Genomic DNA, 16,296 nt, shown 5'->3' with positions numbered 1-16,296 from the left:
CGTTTCCCAAGTTGGTTATATAAACCTATACTGGCACCAACAGAGGTGAGGGTCCTATCACTCAAGATCTTCATCATTACAACATATAGTACAGCCATCGCTGTGTATCTGCAGGGGATGGGTTCCAGGACCCACCACAGATACCAAAATCTGTAGATGCACAATTCTCATAGTAGGCCCTCCTTATCCATGGGTTCCACATCCTTGGATTCAACCAACCTTGGACCATAATCACAGAGGGCTAACTGTATTATCTAACTTAAAATTTTGTCAAACTGGTGGTTATATAATGGATCACTTTGTGAGTTAAACTTGAATTTAAAGACACTGCTTACTTAATGAAGTTTAGCATATTTTTATTATGTTTATGGACTTCTTTGTTTCCTCTTCTGTTAAATCCCTATTTGTGTCCTTTGCCCTTATTTCTTCTGGGTTGTCTTTTATCAATTGTAGGAGTTCTATACATATTCTGGATGCTAATCCTTTATCAGCTATATGTATTGCAATATTCTTTCCCAGTTTTTGGCTTGTCTTATTTTTATGGTGTCTTTTGATGAACAGAAACTCTTTTTTTTTTCTTTAATGATTGTTGTGCTCTTTATTTTTTTTTTATGTCACACATGGATTTCATATATCTTTTTATATCTTTATTGGAGTATAACTGCTTTACAATGTTGTTAGTTTCTTCTGTACAACAAAGTGAATCAGCTATATGTATACATATATCCCCGTATGCCCTCCCTCTTGAGCCTCCCTTCCACCCTCCCTCTCCTACCCCTCTAGGTCGTCACAGAGCATCGAGCTGATTTCCCTGTGCTATGCAGCAGTTTCCCACTAGCCATGCGTTTTACATTTGGTAGTGTATATATGACAGTGCTACTCTCTCACTTCATCCCAGCTCCCACCCCGCCCCCCACCCCGTGGTCCTCAAGTCCGTTCTCTACATCTGTGTCTTTATTCCTGCCCTGCCACTAATGATGAATAGAAACTCTTAATTTAATGTAGTACATTTTAATAATCTTTTCCTTTATGGCTATTGCTTTTAGTGTCTCAGTACCTTTAATGGAACAGTCCATCCATTTCCCCACTGATCTGCAGTGCCCTCTCCATTACAAATCCAGTTTTCATATATATGCAAGGGCCTATTTATAGGGTCTTTATTTTGTCCATTAGTCTATTTGTTTTTTGACTATAATTGGACCTTTGTTCTTCCATATAAATTTCAGATTTAGCTTGTCAAATTCCATAGAGATTATCTATTGGGAGTTCAACAGTAATTGCATTGGATCAACATGCTTACTAATATCTTTTCTCACTCTTCCTACTTGCATCTCTGACTTTAACATCTGAAATCATTTCCCTTTTATCTGAAATACATACTTTCCCTTATATTGAAATATATCTCATGTTTTTTAGTGAAGGTCCATCTATTATTATTTATCTAAAAATACATTTATTTCAACCTCATTTCTTAGAGTTTGCCAGCTCAATAACACAGTTAAAACATTTTATACACGTTTTATATCTTATCTGACTTTTTCACTTGTTTTTCATCAGGACAATGATTCAGGCTCTCTTGTCTTCCATACTGCCTGGAGCATAGTTCCTGGGATTTTTTTTCAGTTTTTGCTGTGTTTTGTTTTTTTAATACAACAACCTTTAGAATATTTTTTAGTTGCAGAGAAGAAAAGGGGGGAAAAATCTGGTTATTTCCTTGTCCAGATAACTTCATGTTAACAATTTAAAAATTAAGTAATGAAAAAGTAATACGTCTAAGGTTAAAATTTAAAAATTTAACAGCACAGAAAGTGAACATTGAAATCTCCCTCCCTGCATCCCACCCTACCCATCTCCTCAACCTGTTAAATTTCTTTTGATTTCTTCCACAAAAATATTTTGCATATCTCCATATTTCTATTGATATACTCATTTTTAAATGTTACATATATATATATATGCCATTTATATTTTTTATATAATATATCTCAGTGGTCGTTCTACATCAGCATTTACAATTTATGCATAGTATTCTGTCATATGGATATACCATAATTTATTTAAGCAGTCACCTAATTTTCTAATTGCTATTAAAAAAAAAAAAAAGTCCAAAGATGCTCTTTATCTATATGCTTAGCAGGCATTTGGGATCATATCTGTAGGTTCAAGTCCTGACACTGGAGAATGCTGGGTCAAAGAATATGTATTTTTAAATTTTTGATCCTTAAAAAATATATTACTTTTAGAACCTCTGTAATGCAGACTAAAATCCAGTTTCATTAAAATGAAGTACCTTGAAAGCTCCCTCCCTTTTCACCCCATGCTCAGACCTGCTCCCTCATTCTGTGCATGCATACATGGATTAAAAGTCTACAGAAAGCTAATTTAGGATATAAATTAAATGCTTAAAATAATTTCTTCTCATTAGTCCCAGAGACCTTCATGTGTAAAAATTAACCCATCTGCATCAGAAGGACACTAAACACATGAACAGTGTTCACCTTCAGAGAAATAAGTGACAGTCATCCCTTGGTATCCATAGGGGATTAGTCCCAGGACCCCCGAAGATACCAGAATCTGAGGATGCTCAAATCCTTCATACCAAACGGTGTAGTATTTGCATATAACTTACACTCATTCTCCTGAATGTTTTAAGTCATTTCTAGATAACTTATAATACCTAATACAGTGTAAATGCTATGTAAATAGTTGCCTGGGTGCACCAAATTCAAGTTTTGCTTTTGGGAACTTTCTGGAATTTTTCCTTTTTTTGAATATTTTTGATCTACGGTTTGTTGAATCCACGAGTGTGGAACCCACAGATAAAGAGGGCTGACTGTCGTTAAAATGTTTGTAACTTGGATTATAGAATTTACCATTCTGCCTTGCATTTTCTCTACGGAAACTTCATTACCTCACTAGATAAAGATTACCCTGGAGGATGGAAACTGTGTTCTGTTACTATCACAGTCTCATGGACATTATATATTCTCAGTGAATATCTGTTTAAATAAGTTGAGGTTAACCCCTTGATATAAACAGATAAAAGTTTATGTTGTTCAAAGGAAATGTTCTTCTTGGGATAAGGAGAGTTGGATAGAGAGAGGTTTAGTTCAAAGGCCAAATACAACATAAGAAATATTTCCTTCTCATGTAGGTCTAGAAACAAAGACCATAAATGGCTTCTGGCTCCTTAACAGTAGGGCACATTTCTCAGCTTTGGAACAATTATTTGTAGAAGTAATGAATGAGTAAATAAATTATTCAAAGGCTCACTAATTTAAGGTGTAGGACAGGCCCTGGCTACTTTTCTGACTTCTTTACAGTGTTTTAAAACAATAGTCAAGGAGGAAAAATGTTTGTAGCATTCCGACATAATTTAAAATACAGTTTTGGATGTGACTTGTTTCTGTTCAGATAAATTTCTAATTTGCAAAGCCTCAAGGGACACCTGGTATGTGCCTTACCATCAACTTTAAGCGACAGCTGTATGGTATAAATGGAAATATACCTAGGCAATATATTTTTTTAATTCTTCACAAGATGGTATGTTCTATTCCATGCCCTCCCACCCCCCAAAAAGAGGGAGATTTATTTTAAGTACTTAGAAGGCTGACTTTTTTGAGGAAGGTGCAGAAAGTCATCTTATTTCTGTTTCTCAGCACAGTTGTCAGAATTACTCCTGTTACATTACATCAGGGCAACAATAGCCTCTGAAAACTATTTCTGAGTGTTACCTGTTTATCAGAGGTGTTTTGGTAAACCACTTGGCCTCAGATGAAATGAAAATCATCTACTTTCTGTGATGAGTAATTCAGAACTCTTTGATTAAACATGTTTTAAAGCCTCCAAACAATTTTATCAAGCTGGCCTAAGAGGAAATTTTGAAACCTGTCAACCTTATGTGTGTATTTCTCTCTGTTTATTAGCTATTTTTCCTGAAATGTGTATAAATTGGAATTTCATGTCCATTTCTGTATTCTTTTTTTTTTTTTTCAGTACGCGGGCCTCTCACGGTTGTGGCCTCTCCCGTTGCGGAGCACAAGCTCCGGACGCGCAGGCTCAGCGGCCATGGCCCACTGGCCCAGCCGCTCTGTGGCATGTGGGATCTTCCCAGACCGGGGCACGAACCCGCATCCCCTGCATCGGCAGGCAGACTCTCAACCACTGCCCCACCTGGGAAGCCCCATTTCTGTATTCTTTTTGATTAGCGTTGTCATTTCAGAAGGGATTTGAGATTACAGCTGTTCCACTTTTGTTTTCATTTCTCAGCCACGTGGCCACTGTCTCAGGTAGTAGCTCTGGACTGGGAGTCCAAAAAAACCTCTGTCCCATGATCACATGGGCCTGTAATTAGTGGTGTGGACAAGAGACCTAACCCCTTTGGTTCTCAGTGGCCTCATAGGTTAGGGATTCAGTCACCTCTGAGCCCTCTTTTCACTCTATGATTCTGGTTAAATGTCTTCAAATATCAATATAAAAGTAAAGGTTTATGTAGATTTAATAATCTTCCTAGTTCCCAAAAGAGCCCTGGCCCTTTCTTTCATCACTGATACATTTAGGTCTGCAGTTTGAACTTTCAGAAGGTCTCTTTACCCTTTATAAGAAACTGGCCTCTGGGTTGGGTATGCCATCACATGGGACACCAAGTGCCTTTATTTTGTGTCTGAAACACCAGGTTGATGATTAAGCTGGAATTGATGTCAACAGGAAATTTGCAAAAGGAGAAATACAAGTGACCAATAAACATACTATAAAATGTTTATCTCTCTAGCAGCAAAAGGAATACAAAATAAACAGTAGTGAGGTACTGTTTTCCGTATAGCATCCCAATGAGAACAGCTCTCATATACTGCAAGGCAATTGCGAACAGGCTTCATAAAAAGCATTTTGGCAGTATATAGTGCGAGCTTTAAAAATAGTCACACTTTTGGACACTATTTGCACTTCTAGAAATCTATCCTAAAGAAATAATCAGAAATGCAAACTTATACAGCAAAGTGTTCCTGTAAGTATTACTTCAAGTAGCTAAATACCCTGAACCTAACTGCCCCGAAATGCTGAGAAAGGGCAAAGTATACCCCATCTTAGGGAGGATTCTTGTACAAAGAATGTTGAATAACATGGAGAAATACATCTTAGTAATGAGAAGTGAAAAAAGCAAGACAGAAAATTGTAGATAGTTTGATTATCTCTGTCTTTATATGTACACACATACCAATACACATACACAAAGCAAGAGAAAAGGCTAGAAAAAATTATGTCAGCATGCTAACGCTATTTTTCTCTGGATGATGAGCTTATTGATGATTTTATTATTTTTTAATGGATTTTTTTCCAGATGTTATACAATGATTACGTAACTTTATAACAGAAAATAAAGCAAAGTCGTTTACAGTTTATATTCTGAAGCAGGGAAGTGCACTGGGCCTGCCAGTGTGAGTATGAGGTTGGCACCAGCCTTGGCTGCTGTCACCAGGATGCTGGAAGGCACAGAGGGGTACGCTCGGTGGGGGGTACGTGTCTCTGCTCATCTCCACTGAACTGGGGTCAGGAAGCCTTTTCTCCCCCTTTGTGAGAGACAGCTGTAACACGGAATCTTGTCAGTTTTTGTTCTTGCTCTTTCATACAACTCAGACACTAAATTCCCTGAATCGACTTTCTCCCTGCGGTTCGCAAACAACAAAGCGGGGGGTGGCGGGGGGGGGGGGGTTGTCGGAAGCTGCTGCTCCCGTGCTAACAGCCACCTGCTGACCATTGAGAGCTCAGCAGGCCCCCATCCATGGTCCGGGGAACTTTTTCTGATCACACCAGAAATGGGGCTATTGGGAAAAGGCAAAGGAAGAGAAGAAAAGCCTTACTTGAGTCTCGCCGTAATGCTAAGGCTTCCTTCCATGCCCCTGGCTAGCTGCTAGGAAATGGAAACTGTGATATTTTAAGATGAGCCATGTCTTGATACTTAGAAACGGGCTAATTATGTGAACATGATGGTCCTAGACTCAGGGCAGGGATGAAGAGCAAGGTGAACTTAGTCTGAAAAATCCCAGTTAGAAACTATTTTCAGAGATCCATGGCTTTCTGTTTTCTTCTTTTCAGATCTATAGTAGCCGCCTGACCAGGCAAGAGAGTGGGTAGCAGGCTCTCCAGGTCTTCTTAAGTAGGGAAATGTCATCTGCGGTGACTAGTTAGGGCTCTGATGGATCCTGAGATTCTTTTAGCCCATCTTGGTTAATGCATTCCTTTATGCAGTGAGTTTTACAAGGGTGCTTAAAATAGCCTATGTTCTGAAATTCCTTGTTAATCCTAAGAATTAGTGACCTTCCTCCCACCCTCCCTTCCTCACACCCACCCTCCCTTCCTTCCTTCTTTCCTTCCTTGAACAAAGGTGCCTTTCAATGACCAGCAGGTATTCATTGTAATTTCTGAATTAGTGCAGTCCAAACTATCAAGGAAACTGAAGATTCCATCCCTTTTCATCATTCTGATTGCATATAGCTGTGCTGTGGTACAAAAAAAGGTAATCCATCTCTAGGGGTGGTATTGAAGGAGTGAGAAGAAAGCTGGCTCAGCAAAGAGCACAAATTTGTATTCATGCAAGTGAAACCATCTAGGCCTTCCTCAAGGCAGATGCCCTGCAGAACGCCTCTACCTTTAATGGCTTCAGAGTCAGAAGGGGTTTGTTGGTGGTTTACAGTTGCAGACTTTTCACTTTCTTTTTCTTGTTTTTAATTTAATTTATTTTAAAAATCACAGAAGTCATGAATATGCATGTACCCTTAGCTTAAAACTTCCCAATTTTGCTGTTCAGGGAGACGCTGCTTTGGGAAAGATCCCTGGTGTTCTCCTTACTTGCTGCCAGTAATGATAAATCCTTCCTTCTCTTGAAAAATAACTAGCTAACTAGCTAAATAAATAAGTAAATAAATATCATAGAAGGACAAATGCATGTTTAAAAAAATTCAAACAAGATGAAAGTGCATTAATACTGTCCACCCCCCTGTTCCCCGGTTTGTGTATTTGTTGTCCAGTTTTCCCTTCAGAGGGAAGCTTGGAGGAGGGCTGTTGAGAAAGGCCCAGGAGCTAGAGTGGGTGGGAGCAGTGACCAGGGAGATGGTGGGCGGGTCCCTGGGACATAGCTTGGCTGGACAGGTGTCCCCGGGCTCCTTCAGAGGGGTCTGGGACCCAGGTACATGGCCTGGTCATGTTGGTCCCTTGCGGGCACCAGCAGCATGACCCACCCAAAGTGGAGGAGGGTGCCACCTACAAGAGAAAGTGCCGTTTGCACTCCTGACCTTGCTGGAAACGCCTCCTTTTACCTTCAAATGGAGGAAAGTAGAAGCTTGGGTGCCCAGGCGTGGCCATCATCTTAACCCAGTGGAGAAGTTGTTCCCAGACTTTAGAAACATTCACTCTTCACTTTCTTATAAAGCTCCCTGCTATACACAGTAATTATGATGCGTGAATAACTTGTTTGCTTATACAAGTTTGTTCCCAGGTACCATTTGTTGAATGAATGAATGGACAAATGGAAAATACATTAGTTACATTGTTATGAATCTGAGTAATGAACCTGGCAATGTGGTGTCATCTCTGCTCCAGCAGGACTAGGCTCCAAGTCTAGCAGGGCCCTTGATGTCCCCTTGTCCCCCATTCCCATGTACTGTGCTTCTCTATATCACACTTCATGCCTCCTCCTTGTGGTGGTGGCGATTTATGAGCATGTCTTGGGCCGCGCATTTTACTGTAAGCTCTTTGATTAATTTCAGAGGGCTCTGTACCCAGTTGTCGCTCAAATACAAATGTGACTCCTCTTTCTGGGCTAAACTACACCTGAGGATGGATGGAATAAGAACCAGCTTCCCAGAGCCCTTTGGCCCTGGAAGAGTGGAGGGAGAATCACTGGGGGGTGAGCAGGATTCCAGGACCTGGGAAGCGCCCCTCCCCACTGTGGAATTTCTCTCTCTCTCTCACTCTCATTCCCTGCTGATCTTCCCAAGGGCTTGAAATAGAAAGAGTTTGAAATCTTTGAGTGTGCCTCTGTCTGCAAAAAGGTTCTGGCCCCACCTGGAAGCCATAGCGTCGAGTGCTCACTCTTCATCCCCTTTCTTCCTTCATCTCTTGTCCCCTCCACATTGTCCCCCACTCTGCTGCTGGCAGATTTATTTATTCATTCATTTCAAACCAGTTTCATTAATTGAGCATCTACTATGAACTGGGTGCGGGGAGGGGTCTTCACGGCTCCTCCTCTTCCTCCTCCTCCCTCTCAGGAGGAAGACAGGCAGCAATGCAACTCACCTGAATACACAGTGACATGTAGTATCTGCCCGATGCCGTCACAGGCACAACACTGGACACACCGAGGAAAGAGCAACTAATTCTGACCAGGAGGGCCTGAGATGCCTTCACAGTGGAGGTGGCATTTGAGTCAAGCCTGGAAGGGGGAGTAGAGTTTTGACAAATGGGCAGTTTTGATAGCACTTCAGGGAACAGTGTGTGAGTGAGGACATGGAAACGCATATGGGCAACATGTAGAAAGAGCAAAGGAAGCGAAAAGGAAGGGATAGAAGTCCGATGGCCAAGCCGGCAGTTTGGACTTGATGTGGCAGGAGTTGATCTTCAGATCTGACTGGACTCTGTTCCTCCCCAGCTCTGAGTGGTCAGGCATTGGTTTGGTTCAGTGATAGCAGACAGGCTGGCTCCCTGAGGGCAGTAATTGATTTGCCCACCATGACATCCCTAATGCCTGGCTCAGTGATGGAATCATAGTCAGCACTCAATAAATACCTGCCGAATAAATAAATGATAGATTTCACGGGGTAACTCTGCTTTCTGAGGACGTGATACCAAGAATTCTGAGCCTCGACCTGAGTCCACCAGGAAGTGCTGCCATGGATCAGTGATGGGGCGGGAGGGGCACTGGGGCAGTCTTGCCATCCCTGCACTAGATGACACTTCCAGCCAGCCCTGCAGTGCTTCAGCCCTGGAAGAAGAAGGTAGCCCAGATGAGCCTCAGCTATCAAGTTGTGTTGTTGCTAACTTTTGGAAATTAAGATTTATTTGTGTAACTGGCAGGCCTTGTTTTGGGTGTGCTGCTGTTTGAGAAGGGTACGCCTGCCATTCTGGAGAAGGCCTCCAGTGTGGACGCTCCCCTGAGATCCCTCATTCTGAAAGGCTTAGAAGTGGTTTTGAAACAGGCAGAACTGATCTATGGTGTTAGCAGCCAGGCTGGTGGTGCCCATGGTGGGGAGATGTTGCCTAGAAGTGGGAGGAGGGGGCCTTCAGAAAGTAGGTCACATTCTGATCTTTGACCTGGGTACTGGTTACACAGGTGTGTTTATGTTGTGAAAATTCCTCAAGTTTCACCCGTAGGAATTATATGCTTTTCAGTATGTGTGCTTTACCTCATTTAAAAGTTTACTTTTGGGCTTCCCTGGTGGCGCAGTGGTTGAGAGTCCGCCTGCCGATGCAGGGGACACGGGTTCGTGCCCCGGTCCGGGAAGATCCCACATGCCACGGAGCGGCTGGACCCGTGAGCCATGGTCGCTGAGTCTGTGCGTCCAGAGCCTGTGCTCCGCAACGGGAGAGGCCACAACAGCGAGAGGCCCGCGTACTGCAAAAAAAAAAAAAAAAAAGTTTACTTTTAAAAAAGAGAGAGTTGTGGGCTTCCCTGGTGGCGCAGTGGTTGAGAGTCCGCCTGCCGATGCAGGGGACACGGGTTCGTGCCCCGGTCCGGGAAGATCCCACATGCTGCAGAGCAGCTGGGCCCGTGAGCCATGGCTGTTGAGCCTGTGCGTCCGGAGCCTGTGCTCCACAACGGGAAAGGTCGCAACAGTGAGAGGCCCACATACCGCAAAGAAAAACAAAAACAAAAACAAAAAAACAAAAGAAGAGAGAGTTGTAAAAGATGAGGTCTGAGGAGTGCAGCCTTAGGCGGAAAGGCTGGAGTTAGGGTCAAGATTCCAGCAGGTTGCAATTCTGTCCATTCCCAGAAGGGGGCAGCATTGTGCCACTTGATAACCTGCAAGACTGGAGAACAAGCTCCTTGTTTCTGACCCCGCCCCTTCTGGAGGCTTAATGCTACTGATTTTGATCATCCTACTGATCTTTTATCTTTGGGATCCAGATTATTCCCTCCCTCCTAACATCCCAAAGACATCTTTTTTCTTTCTCTTGCGAGTGACCAAAGCCATGTACTCAAAGTGAGAAAAGAGAGGAAAAACCTCAAAAACTGGTACAGGGACACTAGAGCCTAAGACAGTAACAGCAAATTCATCCTCCTGCCACTGAGCACAGCAGGGACAAGGTTGCAGTCTGTCTCTTTTGTGTTAGGCAGCAGCATGTAAAATTATTTGAGGGAGATTCTTGAAAGATAAGCTAGTGCTCAAAAACGTGCATCCTGGGCGTGTGAGAAATCAGTCCCGTCGAGCCACTGATGGCCACTGCGGGTTGGGGAGGCATCCCTTCTGTGTAGAACACTTGTGCAGTTTGCTTTGTAATCAGTCTCTTCATCTGCCCAATGAAACGTAGCCATACAATTTTCTCCTTCTGTTTTAAAACTGTGTTGTATTGTTTCTGTAATGAGGTTAAAATCCAGGTGCCACCTCAGACTGGATAGAAGGCAAAGATGGCTTCAGGAGCTGGCAGCCCCAAACATCCCATGTCTTCCTCCTCCCATCCCGCCATCTGTCTGTTCATTCGCATTTGTTCATCCATCCATCCATGTTTTGAACATGTTTAAAGAGCATGTTGTCTGTTGAGTACAGTGCTAAGCGCTGGGGATAGAGGGAAGGACAAGAGAATGCTCCTTGCCACGGTGGGGGTAGGGCGGGGGGCGGAGGGGTATTTATGTTGTAATCACAGGACAACCTGGTTATGCTCTTCCCGGCAGGGTGTGCTGGACGTGGCAGGGCACAAAGGAGGGTTCAGAGCTGCGTGAAGGGGACTGTGTGCAGGGTACAGGGACAGCCACCAGAGAAGGGGATGCCTGAGCTCAGTGGTAAAGGTTGGGTCCAGGTTTCCCCAGGAACCCAGGCTGAGGTGGGCATTCCTGCTGAATCCTAGGAAGCACGGCACATTCTGGGAATGGTCGAGTGTCCTTGTGACCTCTGTGAGGAGCAGGGGCATTTAGATGTGAGAGGAGAGGCCAGGAAGGTAGATGGGGCTGATGGTAAAGAGAACTGCATGCTTGGTCTGTGGGTACAATTCCCTGAGCTTCCTGAGGAAAATGCAGATCTGGGTCCTCGGGCATCAAAACCCCAGCCTACCCTGGATACGGCTCATGTGGCCCGAGGACACAAGGTTCCCGTGGAGTCTGTGCCAGTGTTCCTGAGAAACAGGGACCCCAGATACCATTGCTCCCCCTTCAAGGTGCTTCTGTATTAAAATGCATCATGAGATCCAAGTGCATTGTATTTTTAAATCATTTTTCATATCTTTCCATCACTCACATTTTCTGGGAATCTTGCTGGGATGTGGCACAAAAGGATGTCATTCTGCCAATGGTGACATTGCTGGTGGAATTTCTTGGAGGTGGAAGGAAGGCAGTTTTATGACTCAAAAGAGCTTATTATTAAGATAGATCTTAGAGCCGGAACAATGGGGTGACTATTTTTATGCGTATGCACATGTGAAATTTCTTCCAAATTAACACAGTACCATGCTGGATGGGCCCTGTGACACTGAATAATTTGAGGCTTCAAAAATACGTGTTACATTTCCATTTGATGTCAAATATATGGGTCTTTTCCATGTTGGAAAATACCCCCCCCACACACACATACCACCAAACTCACACATGCACACATGCATACATACCCACGCTCATAACAAGATTTTAAAATACGAAGGGCAGGAGTCCTTTTTTTCTAGCTGACCTTCATCTTTTTCCCAGTAAGCATCTTTGTTCCCCTCTGTCCCTCTGAATCCACTAGAAAGTTTCCTTTAAACTGCCTCTGTCCACACAGCTGCTGTGACAGGGGCTGCACAGTGTACAAATCAGAGGCCTGTCCAGAGGCCTTACCCTGTATCAGGGTTCGTCTACATGAGCCTCGAGTGTGAAATAAGATCCTGTTAAATTAACAAAGACAGCGCCCTCTACCTCCATCACTAGAGCTGGGTTTGTGGTCGGCTTGGCCTCTTTGAGGTTATTGGGTTTTTGAGCCTCTAAATAAAAGCCATTCCATGTAAGTGAGCTTGAAGCACCCGAGGGTTTGTACATCGATAGGCTCGTCATGCTGGGGGTGATATTGGTGGAAAACATCAATCTGTCCCCTCATTCAGTCGTTCCTACCTTCTGCTTTGTAAGAGTGAAATACGGCACATGCTCTCAGCAGAGGTTTCCACAAATACTTTGAGTTTGGGATAGCTCTTGCTCACATGCTTCAAAACTGAGTAACAATTTCAAATCTGAGACAAAGTAATTTCAGTAGGAGGGTCAACCCCTTCTTGTCCTCTTAAGAGAAAACATCTATAGTTCATTATTCAGCCAGTAAGGGTGTGACTAAAACAGCTTTTTTTTTTTTTTTGCGGTATGCTGGCCTCTCACTGCTGCGGCCCCTCCCATTGTGGAGCACAGGCTCAGCGGCCATGGCTCACAGGCCCAGCTGCTCCTTGGCATGTGGGATCTTCCCAGACCGGGGCACAAACCCGTGTCCCCTGCATCGGCAGGCAGACTCTCAACCACTGCGCCACCAGGGAAGCCCTAAAACAGCTTTTTAAAAAAAAAATAGGCACTATAAATAAATTGTAAGCCACCCATATGTAAAATGCTCGATAGATGTTTAAAAATGAAATAGATCTGGGGAATTCCGTGGCCGTCCACTGGTTAGGTCTCTGTGCTTTCACTGCTGGGGCCCCGGGTTCAATTCCTGGTTGCGGAAATAAGATCCTGAAAGCCTCTTGGAGCAGCCAAAAAAAAAAGGAAATAGATCTGTATGGACTGATAGTAACTGCCTCATCAGAGGGGAATAGGCCTGGGAAGGCGGGGGCAGGGGTGTTTGAATTCGAAGAGAAAGGGCATATTCATATATAATTTGTATGATTTTAAAAAGAATGTAAGCAGGCACTGTATAAAAGTTAAGGAAAGAGTAATCTTAACGAGCAAAACCCCAACCTGTCTACATCCTCCTGAGCCCTTCATTACTCCAGGCTCAGCGTAACTGACATTTGTACAGACCTTTAAAATTTACAAGTATCTTCATGCAGTCATTTCATTTAGTTCTCCCAACAGCCCTTTGAGGCAGGTTTTTTAAATCCCCATTTTACAGAGGAGCAGACTGATCTCAGAGTAAGTGACTTGTCTGGGCTCATAAAAGTCTTTGAGAAGCAGAACAGAGATTCAGATCCAGGCCTTCCAGATGTGAGGCCTGATGTTCTTTCCACTTTGCCACATTGGAAAGTAGTTAACTTCTTCTGATTTGACTTAATTTCCTTATCACTTATTTGTAAGGAGTCATTTGTTCAAGTTGGATTTACAAGTGGCATTGGTCAGCCAGTTTTCATGCAGGGCAGTTATGTCTGCTCATCAGCTGGTAAGGTTTGTACTGCTGTTTTCTGATTGCTTTGAATTCCTGCCCCACCAGTTTTCTTTTTTTGTTATCTGTCCTCAGAGAGCCTTTTCATAAACTGCTGGCCCAAGGCCTTGTCAAGGGGCAGACGTTCCGCCTACCATCTGGACAGTATCTACAGCGAGAGGAAGTCGATCTCACAGGTAAGAATGGCCCATCTAGTCCCATCCAGGTGCTCACAGAAAACCAAGCTGGCGAACGCTGCCAGGCCCTGGCTGGGCAGGAATCCAGGCAAGTGACCCTTTAGCCTCATGGTCTCAAAGCCTCAGCTGGCTCTGGGCTGGCGCCCTCTGAGGCTGAGGCTGGCTCCCCTCAGCCCCATCCCATCCAGCTCAAGTGTCAGTTCAGTTTCCGGAAGTGTTTTCTTTTGTATATAACATGGAGTCAACTCTGGCATCACCTCCTGTCCTAGCCTGTGTTTGACAGCCCATCTCAGGGACAGAGGCCCCAGACCCAAGAGACATTCTTGTAAGACTGGGGCATTCTCAGCACATCTCCCCACGTGGTCTAGAGGGGCATTTCAGAACGTCAGGGGCCACCAGTCTACTTGGGCCCCCTGGTGGAATTCCTCTCCCTGACCCCCTGGACTTCCCCTTCTCCCAGCTTTCCCGAGCCTTTTCCTACCACCCTGTGTTTTCACTCATCCTCAAAGATCTCTAGGTGGCATGATGAGGGTGTATCACGTGCACTCAGCATACAAATAAATGACGTGTCAGAAAATTGGGAGGTGGCTGTGAGAAACTCTGGCAGTTAAATTTAGATTAACTCATGCTTAATGGATGAAATTAGGTAAACCCAACAACCCCTTAAAAGGTAGTCAGGTTCCCAAGCCAAACACTAGAGAGAAGGTTTAGGTGGAAGCAGGCAATGGGATTACCTAGTTAAAGCAGTAATTCCTCAGGGTTTGGAAGGGTCACCATGGTCCTTGGGAGAAAAAGAAGCTGGAGAAGCAGAAATTGGCAGTGTTTCTCCAACACTTGCCAGAGGGAAAGGAGCTAAATCCAGGGGACACATAACTTTTAGCTGTTGGTGAAGGGCTCTCTGTGTCATGGGCAGGGCTGCTAAGTATGACTGTACAGTCTGTGCAGTGTACAAAGGCAACCGCCTGAGGGGTGAGCAGGGCCCGAGATCCAGCCACTCACCCAACTATACACCTCAGGGCCACATCTGCCAAGAGAGGGCACCTTTTTCTAACTTCTCAACTTCTCTGCCCAGAAAGATGCCTTTTTCCTAATTTTCACAACAGTGTTATAAAGGCTTGCTGCAGCCTGGACGGGGGTGTGGGGTAGAGGGGGCAGTGGTTCCCTGATCCTCACCACAGCTTAGATAAAACATCTTCCAGGACTTCAGTCTCCCTTTGCTCTGATGTCACGGGGTCAAGCATTGTTGTGAACATCTTTTTCCTTCCCACGCAGACTTGCCCCCAGGGGGAGAATATGGACGTGGATCAGCAAGGGCAGGCATCTGTCTACTTAGTGGGTGTGCCTCTCATGATATATGGAGTTGGCTTGTAGGTATATACGCTGGTCCCTTGGGGAGCGAGTTTGGTTGCTGTTAGAGGGAGTATTTAGCTGGAAGGAACAGAAATCCATGCAAAGGCAGGTTTCGCACAGGGATGTAGGGACATCGCCCAAACCCAGCTAAAGGAAGTACAACATGTAGGAAGCCGCCAGGCCACTCCTCTGTCCTCTTTCTTGAGCCTCCAGTTCCTCTCCCTGCCCCTCTCTGTTCTTCTGCCATGTTCTCCTTCCTCCCCCAGGCTTGGATTCTGCTCTCCCTAATTTCAGTTTCCAGAGTGACCTTTGGTAGCCGCAGAGCCACGTCTTGGCCCAGCTCCTTAGGACCTTCTGGTTCCAGTGCCCAACAGCATTGAGACAGAGTTTCTGTCTCTTAGTTCCAATTCCCGAGAAGGAAGCTTAGCCTTCTCAGATGTCCTTCCTGGTCCCAGCCACTGGAGCTTGGCAGCAAGGTCACCTCCTCCAAACATGGCCATGGAAGGCCTCCTCCATCAGCACCGTCTGGACCGATGATGTGTGGGTGGAAAGGAGACAAAGAACAGGGCTGCACAATGGGACACCGCGTTTACTGTGAGCCCAGCAAGCTAACTGCACGCATGGGCCTCGATGCTGCGAGATCATGTTCTGGTGACTTCAACACGGACGGGGGACCTAGCCCCCAGGTGAAGTGACCTCTCAGGTGCTTTGCTGCTCGGAGACCCTGACTGGTCATCTGCCCGTTTCCAAAGGAGACCCTGAATCCATAAAGAGAAGAGCAATATGCGAGTCTTCCTTATCCTTTTTCACTTTCCTTTTTGCATATAAGTAATTTACTTTTTTAAAAAAAGGGAAATTGGGCTTCCCTGGTGGCGCAGTGGTTGAGGGTCCGCCTGCCGATGCGGGGGACGTGGGTTCGTGCCCTGGTCTGGGAGGATCCCACGTGCCGTGGAGCGGCTGGGCCTGTGAGCCGTGGCCGCTGAGCCTGTGCATCCGGAGCCTATGCTCCGCAGCGGGAGAGGCCACAGCAGTGAGAGGCCCGCGTACCGCAAAAAAAAAAAAGGGAACTTACTTTGTGTTGTTTTGTGATTGAGAAAAAGGAAGGTTTGTTATGGGAGGTGGGCCTACTCATTTGAAAACAAAAACATTTTTATGACGTCTAGAGGGAGAGAACAAGTCATGTTAAATGAATTAGTGGAATTCTTTAAATTAACACTTGTAATTGCTCACCCAGTATTTTT

General features: G+C 44.7%; 1 protein-coding gene across 1 annotated transcript in view; it reads left to right on the top strand.

Annotated features, from left to right (window-relative positions):
- Nucleotides 1–16,296, top strand: part of LARS2 (leucyl-tRNA synthetase 2, mitochondrial) — a 159,076-nt gene that overhangs the window by 122,289 nt on the left and 20,491 nt on the right. Inside the window, exon 16 of the mRNA XM_032649183.1 lies at nucleotides 13,605–13,705. Coding sequence (XP_032505074.1) covers nucleotides 13,605–13,705 — 101 coding nt within the window. The remainder of the gene's footprint in view (nucleotides 1–13,604; nucleotides 13,706–16,296) is intronic.

This window comes from Phocoena sinus, chromosome 11 (assembly GCF_008692025.1).
Source record: "Phocoena sinus isolate mPhoSin1 chromosome 11, mPhoSin1.pri, whole genome shotgun sequence".
In the NCBI taxonomy this organism is placed as follows: Eukaryota; Metazoa; Chordata; class Mammalia; order Artiodactyla; family Phocoenidae; genus Phocoena; species Phocoena sinus.
The sequence above is the reverse complement of the archived record's forward strand: the minus strand, read 5'-3'. Positions and strand labels throughout refer to the sequence as shown.